At 37.9% G+C, this 25,241-nt stretch overlaps 1 protein-coding gene across 1 annotated transcript; it reads right to left on the bottom strand.

Annotated features, from left to right (window-relative positions):
- Positions 1-622: 622 nt before the first annotated feature.
- FNDC7 (fibronectin type III domain containing 7) lies at positions 623-18,788 on the bottom strand. Its single transcript, XM_025168754.2, has 11 exons — positions 18,617-18,788; positions 16,982-17,236; positions 12,612-12,872; positions 11,693-11,950; positions 8,610-8,864; positions 7,748-8,005; positions 6,120-6,374; positions 5,373-5,627; positions 2,543-2,806; positions 1,667-1,696; positions 623-690 (listed from the first exon to the last, which is right to left on the bottom strand). The coding sequence occupies exons 1-11, from the start codon at positions 18,786-18,788 to the stop codon at positions 623-625; spliced, it is 2,331 nt and encodes a 776-aa protein (XP_025024522.2).
- Between the last annotated feature and the right edge of the window lie 6,453 nt (positions 18,789-25,241).

Here is a 25,241-nt window from a genome sequence, read left to right as displayed (position 1 = left end):
CTGAAGAATTTTTCTCTAACAACAGGAGCTAAATTTTAAAACATTTTATTACCTGTGAGATAATGTCAACATGCCGAACTGAAAGATAAATCATATCACAAAAGTTCATATCTGTTTGGTAGATTTGTTCTAGTGGCCTGTATAAGAAATATCTGGAATAAAGACTGGATTAATTTATTTGTGGTTATCACCAGTTCATTATGAGAAAAAAAGTCAGCCTGGGCTTATGCATAAACAATAGAAATTGCACTTCATTGTGTAAAGAGTAGACTTCTAGTGTATGAGCACTACTGAACTACTGAACAAGCTCAGTGGTTTTATAACAGACTGAAAAAACTGTTTTTATCACTTTGGTACATTTATAATGTTCATTAGGTTAATGATACTAATCTTGAAAACAGTGTTAAAATATAGTGTTAAAAATCCTCCATAATGGTTCACATTGGGGATATAAAAATGCAATAATGATTACATGATGGAATTTCATAAGGATTCTAATAGCATCTTTTCTGACTGGCCCGTTATGCAGATACACATTTGTTGGAACAAGTGACCAAAAAAGTACAGTGGAGAGGCATAATAACAGCATTACATTCCAGTCCAAACACAAGTTTAAATATTCTTACGGGGTTATTTCAGTTTTTTCGTGTAGAACCTGATGCTGATCTGCACTTCTTCCTCTGTAAATCACTGAAAATTGTATTAAAAAAAATACATTTAAATCTAATAACTAAGGTGCTGATTTTTTTATACTCTGCCTCAATTATTGATAAAGTGTTTATCCAGTGCTTTACTTTGTAAAAGAAGTGCTAAGACTTCAGTCACTTTCAGGATGATAGGTTTTTCCTTGTCCAAGATATGTAGAGATAATTTATATATAATTATAATTTGAAACAGTCCAATCCACTTTTCTAATGTCCCAAGTGTTATCCCAATACTTAAACTTTACTGGTTCTGAATTCAAAACAATGTTTAGAGAATGCAATCTTTCCAGTAATGTTGAATAGGTCTCTTATGAGCTCAGAATGTTTCAGATTTAAAATATTTTCTCACCTCTGGTAGGGATTAGTTAAGTAATAAGGGTGAAAGTCCAAGAACAGTGCAGTTTGTCATAAAGAGGAAAACTAATTCAGAAAATTCATTTGAAGATTGTAAAATTCAAGTCAAGCCAAAGTGGTGGCTTCATGGACACACCCATATTTTTTTTGGTAACAACATGGAAATGGTTTGCTATAACCATCTTTTTGAACCAAGTCAGAGCTTTTTGAGATTGATCAAGTACAAACTAGCCTCTGGCTTTGGTGATGGTTTTTGCTTCATTCAGGGTTAAGTAACATGTTTTGAGGTTGTCCTTAGGCAGAGAGGCTGGGGTTTTCTTGTAACATTCATTTAGTTTATTCCCTTCAGCTATCTCTTAGCAGTTCAACTATTAAAATTAAGATTTTGGTGACTTATTTTGTACTATATATAAAATTGCATATAGAACTGTACATGATGACATTTTTGACTATGTATTTCTGTGTATAAAGTATCAATGATAAAAGAGTGAAATTAGATCTGATAGGATGACCTTCTGGTATAAATATCTAAACATCCTATAAGGTAAAGTTTAGCTTAAGTACGCAAAATGTGACTTAACCAAAATGGGTATCAACTATTCACTTACCCATTCCTACTGAATTTCCAGAACATGTCACTAAAAGATAAAAACATGAAAAGGTAAATATTTAATTGAGAGCAAACACTGGCTTCTCAAAAAGGTTACATGGACTTATTTTTAAAAATGTTTAAAACTGCTGGCTGAATTCTATATAACGAAGTCAACTTTTAACTGTTTATAAACTTTTAATTACATTAGTATTTGAAAATAATTGGGTTAATGCTTGGTAAGAGAGCCAGTTTGGTATAGTGGTTAAGGCACCAGCCTAGATACCAGGAGATAGTGAGTTCTGGTCCTGCCTTAGGCACAAAGCCAGCTGGGTAACCTTGGGCCAGTCATTCTCTCTCTCTGCCCTGGGAAGCAGGCAATAGCAAACCACTTCTGAAAAACCTTGCCAAGAAAACTGCATGGATTTGTCCAGGCAGTCACCAGGAGTCAACACTGACTCGAAGGCGTGCATGCACACACATACAAAATGCTGGGTAAATATGAGTCTAAATTAATATAATTGTAACAATAGCAATTTCTAAATACCAGTAGTTTTTCCAAAATTCTCACCAACATAATGTCACGAGCATTCATGGACTAGAGTAGATTAATGAGATGCAATGGTCTCTAGAATGAAAATGATGCATCACAAAAGAATTACCTGTACACCATATGGAGAGTTGCCATGCTATTAAAAGCCATCGCAAAGATGTGCTGACAATCTGGCAATGCTAATGTTGTATGTGCCAGTTACCATGTAGATGTTTCTTTTAATCATTTATTGACAGGTCTTCAAGATCAGCCTAACATGATTAATATAAATGTGTACATTTTTATTTCCCCATATATGCTGTCTCATCTTTTTTACTGTTGCAGTCCCTTTTAGGTTTTTACCTGAATACATTTTCTTAGGACAAAATGCAAGCTTTGATCTATTACGGTCAATTAGAGGTGACACTGCCACCATATAGACATCCCCACAGGGTATCTCAGTGATATCACAGTACGTCAGGGCTCCAGTGGATATACAGGTGAAATTTCTTTTTGAGCCATACAGATCTGTGCTGTAATTTATTGACTCTTTAGAACTGCGCCAGTATATTCGTATGCTGTTGTTGCCCAGTCTGTACAGTTTAACCCCAGAAGGACAGCAAGCACCTAAGAGAAAATAAAATAAATTGCAGCTTTCAGAAAGTTTTCTTTTGCAATGGATCAGACATTAGATTCTTCAGCCAAATAAGCAATGTAGAGGATCCATTGAATACCTAAATTTCTCATCAGTTATTGGCATTTAAAAGCATTTTATACAGGTATCAGAAAAAACTGAAATGGTGCTCTGAGACTCTTCTCCAGCAAAAGGAACAAGATAGGATGCATATACCAAGCTATAATGTGGTTTGTTTGGTTTTGCGATTTTGGTGTTTATTTCGTGAACCCTGTCAGTTACGGTATATTCACTAAATAATAGCTTACCTACTGTGTCTTTGGTCAAACTGAAAAAGTAATGTGCTGATTCAGATGCAATACATAATATGCAAAGCCAATGAAGTGTGGGAATGGAAGTGTACAGCAATTTGGCCTGTGCTTCAAATATGGGCATTTGTTTTTTTTAAATCAAATGTCTTACTCAGTTGCCTGTTTATTTTAACATAGGCATTTGCTTTTGAAAAAAAAACAAATGTCTTACTCAGTTGCCGTATCTTACTTTTTTTTTATTGCTAGAGCTTCAAAAACTACGTCCAGGTCACTTTCAGTCTCTTAGAAAGCCGGATTATATTGGGATTAATTAGTTTTATGGCCATTAAACCATTATAAACAAGTGTTAGAAGTGGTGATAACGTGCAACCAGCATGCAGCTGACACGCACCTTATTTGCAAGCCCTAGAGTGGGTGAGGTCAACATTTTCAAAACAGCTTAAAGAACTATTTTTCCCCTTAATCCTGCCTGCCTCCCAAAAACCTAAAACGGAAGAACAAGCCTGAAAATGTTTGCTCCACTATAGTAGTAACACCACTCTGATCAAACTTTTTGCAGCCTCTAGAGAGCCAGTTTGGGGTAGTGATTAAGGCACCAAGCTAGAAACAGGGAAACCATGAGTTCTAGTCTCGCTTTAGGCACAAAGCCAGCTGGGTGACCTTGGGCCAGTCACTCTCTCACATACATGAGGAAGAAGGCAGTGGCAAATCACTCTTGCCAGGAAAACTGCAAGGACCAGTCCAGGCAGTCACCAGGAGTCAAGGCTGACTTCAAGGCGCACACACACATAAAAAGCAGGACAAGAAGATGAAAAAGGTTACTTATTCCACATTATCAGGTATCAATATTAATAAGCTGGTTCTCAAATAAGTGTAAATATCAGCTTCCCTTGCTAACATAGGAAATTTTTCAAAAATCTTGCAAACGTAAAAATTGAGCACGCGTCCATTTATTATGAAGGGGCATACGGATAAAGAGTGCCACCAATGAAAGGAAGCGCATGGAGACTTTCTTGCTCTTACAGGTAGTCCTCTGGTTACAACCACTTGTTCAGCGACCATTCAAAGTTACGATGGTACTTATGATCTCAAAGTTCCAACTGTCACAGCACCGTCACAATCATGTGATCATGATTTGCATGCTTGGCAACTGGCTCCCACTTATAACAGTTGCAGCATCCCATGGTCACATTATCACCATTTGCAACCTTCCCTGCCAACTTCCCACAAGTAAAGTAAATGGGGAAGCCAGTAGGGAAGGTCACAAGTTGCTCCCACCCTCTCAAACAGCCCCACTATGGTGTATGAGATCCCAAGGATCTCATACTTCGTAGCAACCCCATGCCCACCCATGCTCTGTAGCATGTCTGCTCTCAGTGTCCCTCTGCCCACACTCTGTAGTACCCACCCGCAACCCCTGCCATCTGCCCATGCTCTCTAGCAGCCACTGTGGCCCTCAGCAGCTCACCCATTGCCACCACCAGCCTGCCCGTACTCCCTAGCAGCACCCACCTGCTGGCCCACCTGCTGCCCCCACTGGCCCACCCACACACCCTAGCACCCACCTGCACCCCTCACCTGCTTGCCTGCACTCCCAAGCACCTGCCTGAAGCACCCACAAACCCCCTGGGATCTGTGCACCCCCGACACTCCATAGAACCGATCCATGGCACCTGCGCACCCCCACGCACTCCTTGCCTGGGACTCCACCTCTTCCCACTTAATGACCCACACAGTCCTGGGGTTACAACACCAACCGGGACTGCCAGGATTGCTGTCATTAAGCAATATAGTCATGTGACATCGCGCTTTATGACTGCATCACTTAGCGGCAGAAATTCTGGTCCCAATTGCCATCATAACCCAAGGACTACCTGTATTCTTGGGCCTCACGAAAAGTTACTAAAGACTTTCAATGGAAATAAGGGATTACTTTGGGAAGGGAATCTCTGCTTCCTCTGTTCAATTTGGATAATCCTCTTTGCAGCCACTCACACACAAAATAAGACTAGCCTTGATGACAGCCTGGACAGACACTGGAGATCATTCTCTTCTGGAAAGTCAATGATTCTCTAGAAAGACAGGAGCAGAGAAGAAGAGGATCCAGAAAGGCCCTTTCTGTAAGTTTCTTTTCACTAACAGTTCTCAGAATTCAAGCCCATGAATATAAATTACTAATTTCATGCAATAATCCTTTTATATTCTCATATTTCTACAGTAGGTGCAAGCAGTGATTTCATGTACTTACTAGAAGAAAATCTTTTGTATATGCAGTCAGAGCCCAAACCTGTTTCACTAACAGCCTTGACAGTTACAGTATAGTCAGTTCCACAAGTAATGCATCCCAGGAGACAAGAGGTTTGGGGAGTGTGGCAGCTGGCTTGCCTTTTGTGTGATTCCAAAATGGCTATGTATGTCTTTGCACCAGTCCCAGAAGACCAACTGATGTTTGCTACAGATTGTGTCACTTGAGTTACTGACAGATCAGCTGGGCAGCAAGGATCTTGAAAAAAATAAAAGATTTAGCATCTGATACTAGCTTTCTTTTAAATACTGTATAGAGGGCTATATTCTTAAGGGGTGACTAAGGTATTTTAGCATCTTTGGTTACAGATGCTATTTACACAGATAAATTAACTGTCACTACCATGGATAATAAATCCATCACATCTTGTGTACCATACATCTTCTCATAAATATTTCAGTACTACTTTTAAAAAATGGTGCTGTTGCCCAGGGCTTTTCTTCAGGATTTGGATTATACATCTGTTTTAGGTGGGGCCACATTCTCTCTTTAAGAGCAGGTTTGAGGTCTGGTGGTCCTCCTAGAACCAGTGTGGTACTGGAAAACCACATAACATCTATGGCATGGAGGTCCTTTATCATTTTGGCTAATAAACCAGCTGTGGTGCTATTTAAAGCAAGAGGGACCTGACATTTGTAATATATGCATACACTGGTGACTTCAATTGTATTACCGCAATACATTCCTTACCTGTCTCTAATGGGACACTGTAACTAGGCAAGCTGTATCCTGCTTCTGTAGTTGCTACAACGTTGATAAAAAACAGTGACCCACATGGAAGGTTATGGATAGAGCATGAATTTCCAGAACTTGTGCAATGCCACCTTCCTGCTTCTCCTTTCACAGTCACAGTATACATTGCTCCATCACTACTGGCATGCCAATGCACACTAATTATAGAAAGAGTGTCTTTTGAGATGTTTAATATTTCTGGACTACAAGGAGCTGAAAGATTACAGAAAGAGCAAAGATAAACTATATTCTTATTTATGATGCATACTGCATTAAAATAGCTACACATTATAACATCTGCAATTTTATGGAAAACCCAATGATACAACAGCTGAAAGATGCATATTGTAATATGTCGTCTCTCTGCAACCATGCTCTTCCATACTTTTTATCTGAAATTTCAAAATAATAATTTCCAATATTTTTTTGAGACATTTACATTGTCTGTGGCACAATCTTCTCTAAAATTTATTTATTGTGTTTATCTACCACTGGATTCAACAAAAATCACTTTAAGTAGCTTACAACAAATCCCAAAATATCATTAGTATCATGCCATCTATTGGGTTATTAGTGGGCAGTATTTAGTCAAAATCTGAGCAGGATCATACTTGGTCATACTTGGATAGGAGATCAGGGCTGTAGGCTAGAGTGGCAATTAAAAAAAAAAAAGGGAAATGCAAAAAACCCTTCTGTAGTGTCACCAAGAAAATTGCATAGACATGTCTATGGAGACACTAGGAGTCCAGCTAGACTTGAAGAAGACTTCACTTAATGAAAATAATATAATCAAGTGCTTAACTACAGTGGTACCTCTACTTACGAACTTAATCTGTTCCATGACTCTGATCACAAGTCGAGTTGGTCGCAAGTTGAAGTCAATTTTCCCATAAGGTTCAATGTAATTACCATTAATCCATTCCAGTGTCCGCGGACCATGTGTCAGGGGCGGAAAAACGGGCGCTGACCATGCGGCAGGGTGGAAAAATGGCCGTGGACCACGTGTCAGGGGCAGAAAAACGGCCGCGGACCACGTGGAACGGGCGTAAAAATGGCCGCGGACCACGTGGAATGGGCAGAAAATGGCCACGGACCACGTGGAACGGGTGGAAAAGTGGCCACGGACCACGTGGAACGGGCAGAAAATGGCTCATAAGTCGAGGCGAGTTCGTAAGTAGAGGTAAATTTTTGGGGCTGGAGCTGATCGTATCTCGAAAATTTCGTAAGTAGGGGTGTTCGACAGTAGAGGTACCACTGTATATTGATATTATATTATTAGAGCAAAAAAACAAACAAAAAAAACCCCAGCCAACATTCCTTTGCTTTAATTGTGCATAACAGACAATAAGAAATAGTTTCCATGGGAAAAACAATACCCAAATAATGTAAAGCAGTTTTATTGTAGTTGTTCTCTTGGATATTCATCCCAATCAAAAGTAATGTGAGGTGTGATAAATGTATGTAGTTTTCTTCTGCTACTTCCAAAATAGTCATCAAAGGTAGCAGTTATTAGTTTTTCAAATCTCACTGCATCTTATTATAATTGCTGTCTTGCTTAAAAAAAAAAATCTCAAGTAGAGTCATACCTGTTGTCACTTGTTTAGGTTCACATGACATATTGCTTCCTCTAATTTCACTAAATGAATAGACTGTGATATTGTATTGGGTGTTGCATTGGAGGGCAGAGAAGGTACATGTTGTGGCAGTATCATTGCATAGTAACTCACTGGTCTGGGCAACTGCTTTGGTTTCATACATTTCAGCACCACGGACAGGAGACCAGATAATCTGAACAGTGTTACTAGACACAAACACTGGGCTAAAATTGCTAGGGCAGCAAGGTGCTAAAAGGGGGGGGGGGGAAAGAGGAAGACAGAGTTGGGATTAAGAAGATATTAGAAAATAATAAATTATTGTAGCACAGGTACCCCAAATAAGGACTTAGCCATGGTTCTTGTGTTGTAATATTATGGTAGAAGAAATAACTGCTGGCCAGCTCTTCTGTACTTCAGCACCAATATTGCAGGTGGCAGTGTTACTACTACTGGTTCAGCAAGGATCTTCTAATATAAAAAGTCATCAAATCATAACGGAAAGCAGGCATGTGCAGCCAATTTTAAGAAGTCCTTTAGCCTGATTTCAGAAGATATTTCAGGACGTGCCCACCTCTTGCTTTAACCCTGCCCACCCATGCCATATGATAAGTAATCAAGAGATGATTCCTACAGAACTAAAGATCTCAATGAGAGGGAAAGAAGGGTTATTCATCCTTGACTTAAAACTAGATTAATGCTAGTTTCTGTACTGCTTAACACATTATGGATGAAAGCTTGCCACCAGCCGTAACAGTCATATAATTATTGCCTTTACCATTTATTAAAGCAATTGCTAACTTTGTGCAAAGGCCATCCAGTTTTTTTAAATATACAGAAATAAATTGGTCCTTACCTGTAGTGTAGTTAAATATGTCACCTAAAGGGCTCTGTCCAGCCTTGTTATAGGCAAAGACACTAATGAAATAGGTGAAGCCACAATCTGATTGGAAAAGGCACTGGGTACATGATGTGTTGCAGTGCACCTCCAAGCCATCATCACTTTTCACAAAAGCCACATAATAATCACTCAGGTCAACATCTGACCATGACACAGCCAAATTGCCTGGTTCCTTCTCTTCAATGGTTATACTTTCTGGAGCACAAGGAGCTGCAAAGTCAAGATTTTAACAAAACTCACTTTAACTTTTTTCATATGAAATACAACTCAGGACAATAACATCTACAGCAATTTTTAACACTTCCAAGCAATGTGATGTTTGAGGAATGCTCATCTGTTGCATGTGATATGATGTGATTTTGCAGAACATCTGCTTTTATCAGTCCTCTTGTACTAAAGGTGTCAGCAGCTGTTGTAGCCCAGTCTAAAGCCAAAGAGGGTGACTGCAGAATCAGTCCGCGCTGTATAACTTACACAGTAAATGTCAGAAACATTGGATGTCTTTAAGGAGAATAATGCCTGCTATTTCTAGGAGCAGTAACACCTCCATATACAAGCACATGGAGAAGCACCAATCAGATCGACAAGTACATGTTATCGGCATGTCCTTACGCTATCAAGTAATCCTTGTTTTAAAATAATGTTGTTAAGCAGATGTCTGTATTGCACTCTACTGTAGGTATAGGAGGAAAATATTCTTGCATATGATCTAAAAGAGAGCCAGTTTGATGTGGCTAAAGGCACCAAGCTAGAAAGCAGGAGACCATGAATTCTAGTCCTGCCTTAGGCACGAAGCCAGCTGGGTGACTTTGGACCAGTCACTCTCCCTCTGCCCTAGGAAGAAGGAAATGGCAAATCACTTCTGAAAATGCTGCCAAGAATTGTCCAGGCAGTTTCCAGTAGTCAAGACTGACTCACACACACACACACAGATCTAAAAGGCTACTGGAGCAGAGGCAGCTCTTAAAACAGGCCTTGCAATCTTACAAGACAATTTAAAATTTTGGATATTCCTGTTCCATATAAGCATGACATAATAAATTTGCACTTAAAGCAAATCACACAAATCAAATCTGTATTCCAGAGCTTGATGCTGAATGTATAGAATACTCAGGGAGGGGTATCTAATCTTCCTGGACATTTGGGCATATTTGAAATTTGCACTCTCCTACAAAATAGCTGTCATGGAGAGCATGGTTCATTTCCAAAATGGCAGCCACCTTGAATATAGCCATTTACCAGATGTCAAACTGATTAAGATATTCACTGCCATATCCTCTATCCCTGGGTTCCTCAACCTTGGCAACTTTAAGACAGGTGGACTTCAACTCCCAGAAGTTGAAGTCCACCCATCTTAAAATTGCCAAGGTTGAGGAACCCTGCTCTATCCTATTCCAGAATGGTTCCTTTTATCTCTACCCAACTGTCTTCATTCAGCAAGATGATAACATACTTCCTAAAAAAGAATGATTGCAGTTACCTGCCATTTTTATTTTCTAAAAATGTCTATGGGACACCAGAGGGCCCAAGGCATTCTTGTATGACAAAATGATGCAAGAAACTAGTGTGTGGCAGAAAATCAGTTTTGAAAAGAATCTAATTTTTTTTACAAAATAATGTTCTTCATTATTTTTTTACATTTCCTGTATATATTTGTCTATCACAATAGCACTTAATATCTGCTTTTCAGTGCCAGTAAATAACTGACTTTTACTCTTGCATTTGGGACTTAGCATCCATAGACTGAGTTACCTTTTGTTTCTTAAGTGCCACTCCATCAGTGTCACTTGTTTATTATGATCTCTTTTATAAAAAAAAATGTGGGTTTTTTGGGGGGGGGTTATTGATTGGCTTCTCCCTGGACAGTGGGCAGACTATAGATTTTTTAAATGCAATAATAATATAAAGATTTATTAAAAATTAGAACCACACAAGACACCTAGCATTATTAAAATAGCAGTATTAACTAATGTTTTTGCCAATGCACTTTAGTTAGCAGAGGATGTTCCAAAAACATTTCTATAGGCTTTCACTAGATGGGCAAGATTGTATAGGAAAAGATAATCCTCTTGGTCAGGAGTAGGAAACCTGCCATCCTCCAGATATTGTTGGACTGCAACTCCTGAGATTCCCTATCAACATAGCCAAATGGTGAGGAATGCTGAATGTTCAGCACAGCAACGTTTGGAGGCACACAGGCTTTCTATCTTTGCAGATACTAAGCTGAACAAGCAATTAAATTTATGCAATGTGTTAAAAGGTGTAAAAAAAAAAAAAAGCTGTTGTTCCTTTTTTGCTTGTCACTAGTGATCAAATCTCATGCCCAAAGCGTTTTTCACCAATGGCAGATAAATTTACGCAGGGAAGTTCCTCCAATTTTTATTAATCAACTGCTCAGTTACATGAATGTTGCGTAGATATGTCATGTGGAATGCATTCAAAGATATCAAAATAAGTGGTTGAAACTCACTGGCAGGCAAAAACATTTTGGCAGACAAAAAAGGAATAAGAGCCAAAACAACTTTAAAAAGCAATTCAAGTTAATTATCAGAATAAAATCTTAGAGCTGTGAATTAAATACACTTGAAGTATATACTGTGTTAAAAAATACTTTTCTTAAGCCCATTGTAATTAATTTAACTGGGTGATCCCAAGTACTTCCGTAATGAGAAATGGTAGAGATTTTCTTTTACTCCAGAGCATCATAATTTCACAAATACCTAATATACCCAATTTTAGATTTTTTTTCTTTTAACGGGAGAAATAAGCATTATAGCTGGGTTCACACACTAGACTATGCCTAAATGGGGCTTATTGGCTGAACTTTGTAATTTTTAAACTATAGTTGGGGTTACCATGTTGTGCAACTGTACCTTTTTCTACAACCCATCAATAAAAAAAAATACGGCTCAGCATGAAGTGTGAACCCAGCCTATGATGCCTTTTCTCTAATAGTTGGCACATGAAAATAGTCCATGTGTCTTTCTCGCACACATTTCTCTGTGCACTATAATGTGGGATTGCAGGTGTTCACATACCAGTTTTGAAAATCACAGCCTCTGTGGGTACGCTAGAACCAGCTTCGTTGCTTGCTACAACAGTCAGGGAATACTCAGCCCCACACTCTAGTGATGAGACAGTGCAGGAGGTGGAAGTTGAAGTAAAGTTCCATTTGGAAGTGTTGCTATAGGCTGCGATGCTGTAGCTGGAAGCTCCTTCTGCTGGCATACAAGAAACAATTGCTCCCAAAGATCCACTGTCAAAAACCACTTGAACGTCTCCTGGTGCAAGAGGTCCTGGAATACATTTTTAAAAACACTCCACAGTCATTTGAAAGGAAACAAAGCCAAAAAATGTTTTTAATCAAAACTCTATAACCTGGTTCATCATTATGCTAAAGTTATGGCGTCGTTTGTTCTGTTCTGGCTTAGTTTATTGTTTAGCTTACAGCAATTGTCAAATCTTGGTTTATGGCTTGGCTTACTGAGTGAAACCATCCAAGGGTGGCTTATTCAACTTAACATAGTTAAGGAGATTCTGGCTTTGTGTGAGGTATGAATCCAGTCTATATGAGTACTTACATTTCTAGCAGAGGTGTCTGCAAGAGAGGAGCCAAGATGGCCATGATGATAGCCACAATTGTATGACTGAACCCTGCCACTTGGCCCTCCCATTGTAGATACCCCTGATGTTTGGTAATAATTTTGCTTAGTATGCCTAATTTGAAGATCAGTTTTAAGAACTGATTAGATTTTCACTCCTTGTTCATCATCTACAACAGCCAGCGCTATTGACATTTCAAAGAAAACAATAATATTGAAAACACCATAGTTATTCAAGTATTCTTGCTGCTAATGGATAATAAACAAGAACCTTTTTCTTTAATCATTATTACATTTATTGAAATTTAACTGTTCTTTGCAAAAAGATGGCTATGTCTTTCGGTATGCCTCTTACTTGTTCTTTGATTGTAGGTAAAATCATCTCCAGGTATCCCATTAATATCCCATGCATATACCTTGATGGTATAGAGAGTTCCTGGATCTAAACTGGAAAATGCCAGGGAGTTGTTGGTGGTATTTTCTTTTAACATACTACCCAAACCATCTGATCTCATGATAGACACAGAGAATCCAACAGCCATATATACAGCATTCCAGTTCACCACAATGTTGTTATAACTTGGGGAATTTGCTATCATCACTGGGGCAGCAAGCACTGTGAATGAGGAAATGCAGAATAGATGTAGTGAGATGTTGTACATGTGCAGATGGAGGCAAGATATCAGTCTAAGTTAGTAATGATAGTGCTGTTTCTTAGATAATGCTCGTACATAGGCATACATATTCTAACACAGTAATGTGCAGCTATCTACTATAAAAAGTACATACATTATAAATACATATAAAAGTCATACTTCCTCCCACAATTGATGGACATGAGGGTTCAATATTTTTATGGATCCTAATTCCTTAACAGACAATAATAGATGGGAAAGTGTCAAACTGGAAAAGATACACTGTTAAGTCAACACTGAACACAGATGAACTGACAGCCAATACAGTTGCCTCAAACTAGTTTATATTATTGTTTAACAACACCTATATAATAGTGAAATTTGCACCAAACGAAGTTTCTAAATCTTTTCAACAGAAGTCCCTGGTGGAGTGAATTACCATATCCATCACTGAAACTATGCAGTCAAGACATTAGGCAGAATAAATTTTCCAGCAAGAGATGAACACATCCGATACAAAATATTCCTAGCCAGTTGAAGGCTTACTCCCAGTGGACTTCTTAAATTAACCTCTTAATCATAAAACTGCATTCATATTTTTTATTGTGATGAAAACATCTTAGTCTTTCATCACTTTATCATTTTCAATTTGCTCCACCTCACCCATTCATTGTCACTATAATTCTCAACAGCTCATTCAGAAATCATACTGCTGCCACTAGATAATTAAGCAAAAATATGTAATTGACACTTCATACCAACATTTTCATTGTGAGCAACTTTTGGAGGGCCAAGGATAATTCTTGATCCTTTAGTGGTATGTCATGCAATCACACTCTAACAAGTAGCGAAGGAGCCCAGAGCCAGGACAAAGACCAAACTAATGAAGTAAATTGCATTTCAATTTAAACTGAATTAAAATTAAATATAATTAACATGATTGTGGTCCAGTCATGTATTTAACAATGTCTTTCATATTCAAAATTACCACTTGGAAGTCTCTGTGAACCACACTCAAAGCTTCTAAGGTATGCATATAATGCTGGGCCATTAGGCTGTATCTCTGTTTTTGATTATCTCTTCCAGCAACTTTGAGCACATTAATTAAATCTCCCCTTCCAGAAAAGGAAGGCTTTTGAAATATTCAAGAGGGAAAACATGCCTAAGACATTTAACCAACCTTCATTTACCAAAAAAAGCCTAAAACCTTGTTCTTTTTCATACTTATTTGGCTTTCACTGCGTCCAATGCCACTTTCTTCTAATAGAGTCACCCTTCCAAGCCAAGGACAAGAATGGAGAAGAGTGCATTATGACCATTCTCATTCTGCAGTTATTCTTCAAGAATGGAGTAGTTTGTCTTTTTACTGCCTTCCATGTTCTTTTTCTTCCCTAAATTCCCTTGTCTCCTATTCCTGCAGGCAACAAAAGCTATTTTGTAACAGCTCACCCCAGAAGGGGATGGAAGGAGGCCTAGAAACATAAAACTTTAATTGAGCACTACCATATGTATGTATGTTTGATTTCAATGTCTATATGCATATTTAGCAGATTCTTTCTACTAGATCCCAATAATCATGCATTACACATGCATTTCTTCTCCCACTTATTCTCCAAGGAGATGATGTAAGTTTACCCCATACTCTCCCATTTTAATCCTTCACTTTGTGTGGGATGGGCAGCTATATAAATACGATAAATAAATAAATCCTCACAATTTCTGATGAGATAACCTAGAAAGACAAGATGCTTGTCTTCACCCATAGAGGCTAGGAGGGTTAGCATTTTTACATTCAGACAAATGTATTTTATTTTTCATGTTTTAATTGACTTGGCTTTATATTCTCCTTTGCAAATGTTAATCTGACTTATAAACCATCTTGAGTGTTTGTTTCATAGTGAATAACTTTAACCTATAAGTTAAATAAAGGAACAAATAAGACTTTGCTAGATAAGCAAGCCTGTTTGGTCTAGCATCCAGTTTCCCACAGATGTTTATGGGAAGTTGGAGTGCAGTTAGGATTCTGGAACATATTACTTCTGGTTCTAGAGTAATATACAGCCATTAAGTCCAGTGTTTATGTACCATAGACCTTCTCTAGGATGACCCATCTCCAAGCTGGCCCTTCAGATCTTCTGATAGTACACCCATTGCCACTGTAGTTGAGTCCATCCACCTTGCTGCTAGTCATCCTCTCTTTCTCTTTCCACCTTTCCCAGTATAATAGACCTCAAAAGAGCCATAATGTGTCCAAAATATGATAATTTGAGTCTGCCTCAGGTGAGAACTCTGGATTGATTTGTTCTATGAGTAGGTCTAGTAGCCATAAATAACTAACTTCACTGACATTAGTAAATGAACGGATTCTGTGCTTCTCAGATGTTGCTGAACTGCAATTCCTAGCATTCCTCTCCACTGGCCATTGTGGCTGAAACTTCTAAGAGTTGTTTTTTATCTGAAAGTCCTTGAATTCCCTATCCCTATGATCTCTGTATTTGCTTAATCTCTTTTTAAAGCAACTGAATTTGTCATCACCACCACTGGTGGTGATCAATTCTATCACTGGTTTATTTATAAAATGTATTGATCACCTCAGTCCTGAGGGACTCTAGATGGTGTACACTTCTAAGCTATAATTACAAAATTAATATATAATGCAAAACAGTAATAACTATTCTGGTGCCACACACTCATACAGCAATGTACTGCAATGACACAGAGCACGCACACTGTCCTTGTTGTTGGGGTCTTTTCTTTTATTATCCTTTTTGTTCTGATGCCAGCACAAACCCCTTTGAGGGCTCAGAAATTGCTTAAGCCTCCAAGTAATATGACTGGGAACTGGAAATATATAACACAGAAACTTGGTGAACAAAGTTACTTTTATTAAATACAGATAGTCCTCACTTCATGACAGTAATTGGGACTGGAATTTCCATTGCTAAATGACATGGTCATAGAGCACAACATCATATGACCACACCACTTAGTGATGGAAATTCCAGCACTTCTGGTTGCCATAGTTAAGCAAATCACCATGGGTTGTTAAGTGAGGACATCGCATGGTCACCATTTGCAACCTCCTGCCAGCTTCCCCATTGACTTTGCTTATAGGAAGCCAGCAAAGGAGGTCGCAAATGGCGATCATGTGACCATGGGAAACTGCGACATTGTAATTGCAAGCCGGGTGCCAGGCACCCAGATCACAATCACATGACTGTGAGGATACTGCAATGGCCAGAACTTTGAGGACCAGCTGTAAGTATCACTCATTCAGCACTATTATAAGTTTGAATGATTGCTGAACAAGAGCTTGTTGAGCAAGGGCTACCTATAACTAAACGTGTTTTAAAACAGGTTCATTTTTAGAAATTAACTATAACCCATCCATATTTATATGCTGAATATATATTAAGGCAAGGTGGATTGAAAGAAGATGAGTGTGGTTTTAAAATTGGAGGAAGAAAAATCAATATGTGCTATGATGACGACACTATTCTGATAGCCAAAAATGCAAAGGATCTGCAAGCTTCAGTAATAAAAGGAACACAGTGAAAAAAATGGGAGTAAAATTAAATGAAGATCAAATTAATGACAATAATAACCTGGGAGGAGGAATGTAGCGTTGATGCCCTTTGATTGACAGTTTTGCCACTCAATCATTATATGTGGATATGTATTTTTAAATTATCTAATAGCATTTGTATTTTCCTTTTATTCAAAAGCTATCATGGGCTCTTAAGTAACAAATGTCCTTCTGAAGTTAGATTAAACAAGTGGATTGAGGCAGTTTGTCAGGGCTATGGAGCACTTTGGATTCAAGACAAAAAGTGCATGTGCAGTACCTGTCTGCAACTCTTTAAAGCAGCTGTATCTTTTCCTGGGTTTACATGCCTGCCCTCTGAAGCTGCAACACCAGTCCAGGAAAGGATGTGTTTGTTTTGTTGGCAGGCACAACAGGAGCACCCCAATACGTTCTGAGGGATTTTTCTGCCTCCAAGTCTAAAACTTTGCACAGCCCTAGTTTGGTTATAGAAGTCACCTTAATATTTAATAACTAGTGTAGCATCTGAATAAAATCAAAAAGTACCTGTCTTTGCTTTTTTTGAAGGTGAAGACTGACTTCTTCCTCCTGTGTTTATAGATCGGATTGTGATTTTATACAGCGTAGCGGCCTTCAATCCTGTCACAGTCCCTGGTGAATTTGTGACTATTGTTTCAATGAACATCTCTCCATCCTGTGCTGTCAGTAGATAACTGGATGCCCCTGAGACAGCTGCCCATTCCACTGTGATACTGCTACTCAGTTTTGAATAGGCTTGGTCAATCATGGGAATCTCAGGAGCTTAAACAAAGGGAGGAGACCTCAATAATTTCAAAATCAAGACGTATCAATATTGAAGGTTGATGAACATGGATGTTTCTCTCAAAGACATGAATTCGGAAAACTTGGAAGCCTTTCCTTTACTCTGTTCATAATATGTGCTTCCTTAACAGTACCTGGTGCTAGAAACATCATAGAAGGCTGGCGAGTGCATGGAAACTTTTTCAGAATGGAGAAAAATTATGGGCAGGGGAAGAAAGGACATATGAAGGGCAAATGTGACAGAAAAATAGAACCTGCATTCTCAAGCAGTCAGCAATTTCACAATAAAGGTTTAAAGGTTTCAGAAACCTGGCAGTTTTCCTGGAGCTGTTCTAATGCAAGAAAAGTGAGCTCTTCTTGAACAATATTTCCCTTGTATTAAGTCAGTACATTCTTTCATTCAGTGCTTGCTAAAGGGCTACTCAGATACATCCCACTTTTCCACCATTTGCAAGAAATTTAATAAAAAGCTACATTAGTAAGAAATGATTCAGAAAAAGGAGGAATAGTAGCAGAAATGACATATCTTTATTTTCTACCTCACTGCAAGTATTTTTCATCAAAATCACATTTAAATCTTCTCTTCACACAATGAAGACTTCTGGGCAAATAAAACCCAAAACAGAGTGTTTCATTTTATTTCACTACAGAAATCCTCTATGGATTTAACTGTTTTATTGTATACTGCTCTCATTAAACACACAAAATGAATATACCTCAAAGGATACAGTGGATACTTTATCATTGGGATTTCCAAATTGCAGCAACTAATTCCCCAATGAATTGCAGGAAACCCAGGAGAAAGGATTGAAAAGGATGAATCAAATAGGCTACACTCTCATGATACACTTACCCAAGGTTAACTCAACACAACTTTTAGAATCCACAGTGAATTATAAATTAAGCACCCAGACCAAAATTGGCTAAATTGTCATTGGCTAGTTTGTGATTCGATATCAGACAAACCTAGCTTGTGAAGGGGGAAATGCTGCTGATAGGATTAGCTGATATAATTTTTCAGCAACCCCATTAGCTTTAAGAATGTAGATCTGAAAGGAAGATTTGTGAGAGGAATACACTTCAAGTTGTGCAATTTATTTCCATTTTGTTCATAGGGAGAGGAAGATAGATTCAGGGTACCAGAGTGGAGCCCAATTCTTGAACTTCTGAATGGAGGGCTAGTAAAGATGAAAGAGAAGAAATGTCTTTTAACTAGTTAGACTGCTGATCCATGCATGTAACTATTGTTCATACAAACCTTTTCCAGTGTGGCAGTCTCCAGACATCCTGGGGAATAGGAATATAACTTTCAGAATCCCAGTCACCCAATTCTCATTTCTTAAACTATCTGATACCAACCTGTTAACTGCATTATTTGTGCTTCAGCTAGTATAATCCCATTTTTATCAATGGCATCCACCATTACAGAGTAAATCGTGTTGGGGGCCAGTGATGACAGAGTACCTACAAGTGTAACATCACTGAAATGGGCCAGCAGAGAATGACCCAAAGTGTTCACAGGGGTTGCCATGACTCTGTAAGAAAAGGCATCTGGAAATTTGGGCCAACGAAGAGAAACAGTTCTGGATGTCACATCATAAATAGATACTGTGAAACCTGCAAAATGGATACAAAAGTCATATTCGGTTTTCCCCAGCATACCGGCTACAGTCTAAATCACTAAGCTACATCACTAAGAAATGTATCAGTAATTCTCTTCATCTTGGAATCATAGCATCTAACACACCATGTTTTCTGTGCCTCACCAAATGAAAATGTTGTGGATTTCTTGAGCAAAGTAATAACAATCTGATATAAAATCAATAAATATTTGTGTTGAAATCTGATATAAAATCAATAACCAATTTCTCATGTGTTGTCATCATATGTGTATAGTTCCAACTGAACTCAACAGTTTACTGCTGAGAAGGCATGTTTAAATTGAACTGCTAATGTAATGTAGTAGATAATAGAATGAACTATGAACCAGGAACTCATTAGCTAAATCTGAGCTCCATCAAAACCTGTATGTCTCCATATGACATAGTAAACATAACAGCATTAGAGGAATTCAAAGATGGCCAGGTTAGGCTAATTCTAAGTATGAAAATACTGAATTAGTTGTGTGATAAATCCTCTCTTAATAGGGAATTGATATTTTGACCTCCTAAGAAGCTAAAAATGAGCAAGTAAATTCATGGCAGTTAGGGGGAGTCTTGCAACCTAAGAATCATTAGGGGAAACTGTTACTTTTTGTAATTGCCTAATTATTCTATGGAAGCCATGATGTAACTGCATTTGTTTATTTTCTTAGTATAAAAACATAGGTTACTCTGTATTAGGAGACTTTCACTCAGCCTGCATGCTAGTGAAGCACCACATTTGATCAAATGTTGTTGGTTTGCAATTGCCGAATAAAGTTCTAGTTGTCTTTTTATTGTTGTCTGGTTAATTGGGACAGCTGCTAGGAACAACAAACCAATATTTGGAAATTATTATTTCTACTACAACAGTAAGATGTTTAAATAAAGTGAGCTTCTTCTCAAATAAAGTAGAAGCATAAAATCATAGGTTGGAAGGGATCTTGAAGTTCTTGCCTGCAACCCCTTGCCTGATGCAGGAATCCTCATACCATCCCAGACAAATGGCTGTCCAATCTTTTCTTGAAAGCTTCCACTGGCGGAGCACCTACAACTTCTGGAGGCAAACTGTTCCATTGCTTAATAGCTCTCATAGTCAGAAAATTTCTCTTTATTTCAAGTTTGGATCTCTCTTGGTAAAGCTTCTATCTATTGGTTCCTGTCTTACTCTCAGGTGCTCTGGGGAATAAATCCACACCTCTGGCCTGTGGCATCCTTTCCCCTCCCCTTAGCCTTCTTTTCTTTAGGCTAAACATATCAAGTTCCTTTAACCGTTCCTTGTAGGATTTAAAGGATCCAAGCCCCTTACCCTTTGTCTCTCTTCTCTGTACTCTTTCTAGTTCCTCAATTTCCTTTTTGTATTGTGGCGACCAGAACTGGATATAGCATTCCAGGTGCAGTCTGACCAGTGCAGAATAGAGCAGTGCTATCACCTTCTGTGATCTTAATACTATACCTCTGTTGATGCACTCCAAAACTGTATTGGCTCTTTTACAGCACATTGCAGACTCATGTTTAACCTGTGGCTTATCAAGACATCCAGATCCCTTTGCAAGTACTATTGCTAAGCCAGGTATTGGTTATCTTGTACCTGAGCATCTGCTTGTTCTTGCCTAAGTGAAGAACCACATGTTTCTCACCACTGAAGAATTTGTTGGATAAGGCCCAGTGTGCTAATACATCAAGATTATTTTGAAGCTTGAGTCTATCTTCTGGGATGTTAGCCTCCCCGAGCTTGTGCAAATTTTATGAGTATCCCTTCTGAAGTATTCCCTCATCTAAGTCATTTATGAAGATGTTGAAGAGTACTGGGTACCAGGTCAGAATCCTGAGGTACTCTACTGTATAGCTCCTTCCATGTATACGCATACCCATTCAGGACCACATGTTGGCTACAGTTGTTCAGCCAACTGTGAATCTATTAGTTAGTGGGATTATCCATCTCACAATGTTCCATTTTATCAAGACGGAGACTATGGTCAAATTCCTTACTGAAGTCTAAGTACATTACAGGTATTCCTTGCTTAGCGACCGCAATCGGGACTGGCAACGCTGGCACTAAACACTACGATTGCTAAGCAGACACTCACATGACCACAACAGACTTACGACATCACTTCCCATTCAGTCGTTAAGCGAGTCACCATGGCTGTTAAACAAAACATCACATGATTGCAACTTGCAATTTTAGTTCTGCTGTTCTCCATTAACTCTGTTTGTTGCAAGTTGGTTGGGAAGCAAGTGATTACATGGCCGTGGGACGCTGCAATGGTCATAAATGTGCACTGGTTGTGAAGCATATGAATGGTGATCACATGACTGCAGGATACTGCGATGGTTGTAAATGTGAGGATTGGTTGCAAAGCTTGTTTTTTCACTGTCATAACTTCAAATGGTCACTAAACGAGGCAGTCAGTAAGCAAGAACCACCTGTAATCCACAGCATTCCCTTGGTCCACTAATCTGGTCACATTGTCAAAGAAAGCAATAAGATTTGTTTGGCACTACCTATTTTTAACAAATCCATACTAGTTTCTGTTAATCACCCTGTTAATTTCGAAGTGCTTGGAAACCTACTGCTATTTTTATCTTTTCTAGGATTTTCCCAGGTATTGATGTTAAGCTGATTGGTCTGTAGTTTCCTGTAGTATATCCACAGTGGATTGCATTGTGTGAATTCTAAAATTACAGTAGATATTAATTTTTATCCTGCACTATTTCAAAAAATGTAATACCAAATAATGTAAAGCAAAGAAATAATTTAGTAGGGATTCAGTAACTTTAATGGGTAACTAGTAAACTTATAACAGAATCCTAGGTATGTCAACTCAACAGTAAACTCTTTTCAGTTCAGCAAAGCTTAATTCCTTGTTGTATACAGGTTTAAAACCAAAGTGAGATAATAAATATAAAATATCATCAAAATATCAAGTGGAAACACTAAAGAATATTTATCAAAATTTTGGAGTGCTACATTGGGCCAAGAATAATGTAAAATAAAGAAGCACACAAAGAAACTGAATTTCAACAAAACTTTTTTTTTTTACCAATAAAGGTCATTTCTCCACTAAATATGCTTATATATATATATGTGTGTGTGTGTGTGTATGTGTATATATATATATATATATATATATATATATATAAATTTATATATATATAAAATATAAATTACGTATAAAATAATTAAGTCATAAATAATTATAATTTAGTTATAAAATATACATTTCATGTGTGTGTGTGTGTGTGTGTGTGTGTATATATATATATATATATATATATATATATATATATAAATTCCCCTCTCACCCCTATGGGTGGTAGGTGTCTTCCTCAATCTCGGGTCCTCTACCAGAGGCCTGAGAGTTTGAGGGTTCTGCGCAGTATCTTAGCTGTTCCTAGCACTGCACCCTTCTGGACAGAGAGCTCTGATGTTGTTCCTGGGATCTGTTGGAGCCACTCTCCCACCTTAGGAGTCACAGCCCTGAGTGCTCCTACCACCACTGGGACCACTTTGGCCTTTACTTTCCACATCCTCTCTATTTCCTCCTTCAGGCCTTGGTACTTCTCCAGTTTCTCATGCTCCTTCTTCCTGATACATATATATCAGAAGGAAAATATATATATATATATATATATATATATATATATATATATATAAAAATCAAACAGGTATATTTAGTTTTTGAAACTTTGGAGTAAGAAAGGAAATATCATCAGAAATGATTTGCTGTTTCTTTTATGCACTGTATTTTCTAAACGAAGTTATGCATGTTAACTCTGATTTGCACTGAGTAGCTATTAATAATTTACAATTATGGCAACATTCAAATGCAACATAACTTCATACAATTACCAAGCACTAAAAGCATTAGCAAAAAAGATGTTGATTTTTCTTGATACATTTTTTTTTAAATGGCAAAAGAATTTTTTTTTGCATTTTTTACCTGTGCTAGCTGAAATAATCTGTAAAGAAAGATTCAGAAAATTAGTAACACAAAAGAAGCACTGAGATATTTACCTTAAAAATAAAAACTAATGGCAGAATACTAAGGCATTTTGGCAGAAGCACATCTGAATGTTTTCAATAGGATTTACTCCCTACTTATGAATTAAAGTTTTCAACATTATACACATAAGAGTTTATTTTAAAAGCCCTCCCATCTACACGTAAGAATCTATTATAAAAGCCTTCACAGCTAAATAATATAATCATTTTTACTAATTAAATAATATACAGTAATAGTTACAAAGCTATGAATGAAATGGGCTGGTATTCAGAAGTTCATATTACTAATGAATCTTTCCTTCCAAAATCTGCCTGTTATTCTAGAAGGGAAAGCTTCCAGTTGCTGACACACAGGTATGTGAAACCCAAACACAATCCTACCACTTGTACTGGAAGGTATTTTGGCGTGCAATCTCCCAAATCTAGTAAGAGAATTCCAAATACTCATTCTATCATATGTTCCTGTTATGACCACAATTCTCATATGTATTATGGTGCCTTAAAGGACATCAGCTGTTATGCATGATGCTGTCCACCAACCATAGCTGGATCTGGGCCAAAATGTTTGGATCTCTAAGATCTCTAGTCCAGTCCATTGACCAGCTAAACCTCTCTAGACTAATGCACACTTGCAAACACAGAAACATACTACCCAATTGAAAGTGCCAGACATAATTCACCAAACCTAATTTCTGAATAGTCATGCATTGGATTGAATTGCTGATTTATTTCTTTCTGAATAGCTGTATCAACAGATCACACCAAAATAATATACTAGGGAATAAACTGGATGGAGCTCAATCTTTCAAATAAATATTGTATACAGGAATCATAAAACTAAAACTCTCTCATCCTTGGGCTGACTACTATATCACATTCTCAAAGAAAACAGTAATATGTTTAAATAAAGTGAGTTTTGGTTTTTTAAAAAAGGATTCTTTTAAACTATGAATTGAGTTGTATGAGTTATAAAATTATAACAAAGGTGCATTTTCATCCTGCACTATCTCATAAAAATGAAACACCCAATACTGCAAAGCGAATAAATGAGTGATAAGATTAAAAAGTTAATGTATTGTAAAACGACATTTCTGGATCTGAGGTTGCGTATATTCTAAATCACTTAAGACTAAATATTGATCTTCATCTAAAATACTTAAAACAAAGCCAACACCATTTCAGAATTTAAAAACGTTTCATAAATGAAAAGAAGAGGTAGGAAATATTAAGACTGAAAATATATTTTTTAAAAGATAGCAAGTAATTCCTGGAAGAGGTTAAGAAATAAACAAGACAGACTCACCATTTTAAAACTTATAAGAAACAACCCAGAAGAAAGGAATAGTTTACAACTTCCACTCATTGTTCCTCAAACCAATTCCCACTCACTCAGTAACAGAATGAAATTACCACTTAGAATAGAATTCACCCTCTAAAAAAGTTTTCACTTGGCTTCAGTATCCAAGTCTGTAGCTCCTCCTCCAGTTACAAGTAGCTTGTAAAGTTGTATAGAATGAATCCAAATCTACTGAAGTAATGAGATTTTGTTCTTTTAGCATTATGGGATGCACACATAGTAAACATCTTAGGCCCTCATACTAAAATAATGCATATAATAGTTTCTCAAAAGTTAGTTCTGATAATATATTAAAGACCAACATGAATAAAACAGGTCTACTCACAAGTTATTCTATTCATGTGAAACATATAACATGGAACTACGAACCTATTAAGGACAAGTGCAAGAAGTATTCCCCAACAGAATGAAGCAAAATATTATGTGTATATCTATGTGCATGCATAAATAGGTAGATACAGATAGTCCTTGAGTTACAACCATTTGTTCAGTGACTGTTCAGTTACAGTGGTGCTGAATGAATGGTAGTTATGCCTGGTCCCTGAAGTTATAGCCATTGCAGCACCCCCATGGTCACATGTTCAAAATTCGGGGGCTTGGCAGCCTGCCCGCACTTACAACCACAGGGGCATTTCAACTCCCCCTATCTCCCCCCCATCTCTGCCCTTTTGGCTACCCTACATTCACTGGCCCTGCCAGCCTTGCCACCCCCAGTTGACCTTTGCCGTCTTCTTCCTGCTACTGAGGCGTGCCCTGCCTGGCCCTTTGCAAGGCAGCTGCTGGCCGCCCCAGGCCTTCTTCCCATCCCTTGTCTAAATCGCATGCAGCCTTTTTGTGAGGTTTTGGAAGCCTCAGAAGCCTTCCAAAACCTCACAAGACTAGACGTGATTTGGACAAGGCCACACAATTTGAACAAGGGCTGGGTGCAGCCTCAGGAAGAAGGCCTGGAGTGGCCAGCAGGTACCTCGCGAACGGCCA

This window comes from Python bivittatus, unplaced genomic scaffold, assembly GCF_059951505.1.
Source record: "Python bivittatus isolate LINGU-HERP-01145 unplaced genomic scaffold, Pbiv_v1 ctg000700_np1212, whole genome shotgun sequence".
Taxonomy (NCBI): Eukaryota; Metazoa; Chordata; class Lepidosauria; order Squamata; family Pythonidae; genus Python; species Python bivittatus.
The sequence above is the reverse complement of the archived record's forward strand: the minus strand, read 5'-3'. Positions and strand labels throughout refer to the sequence as shown.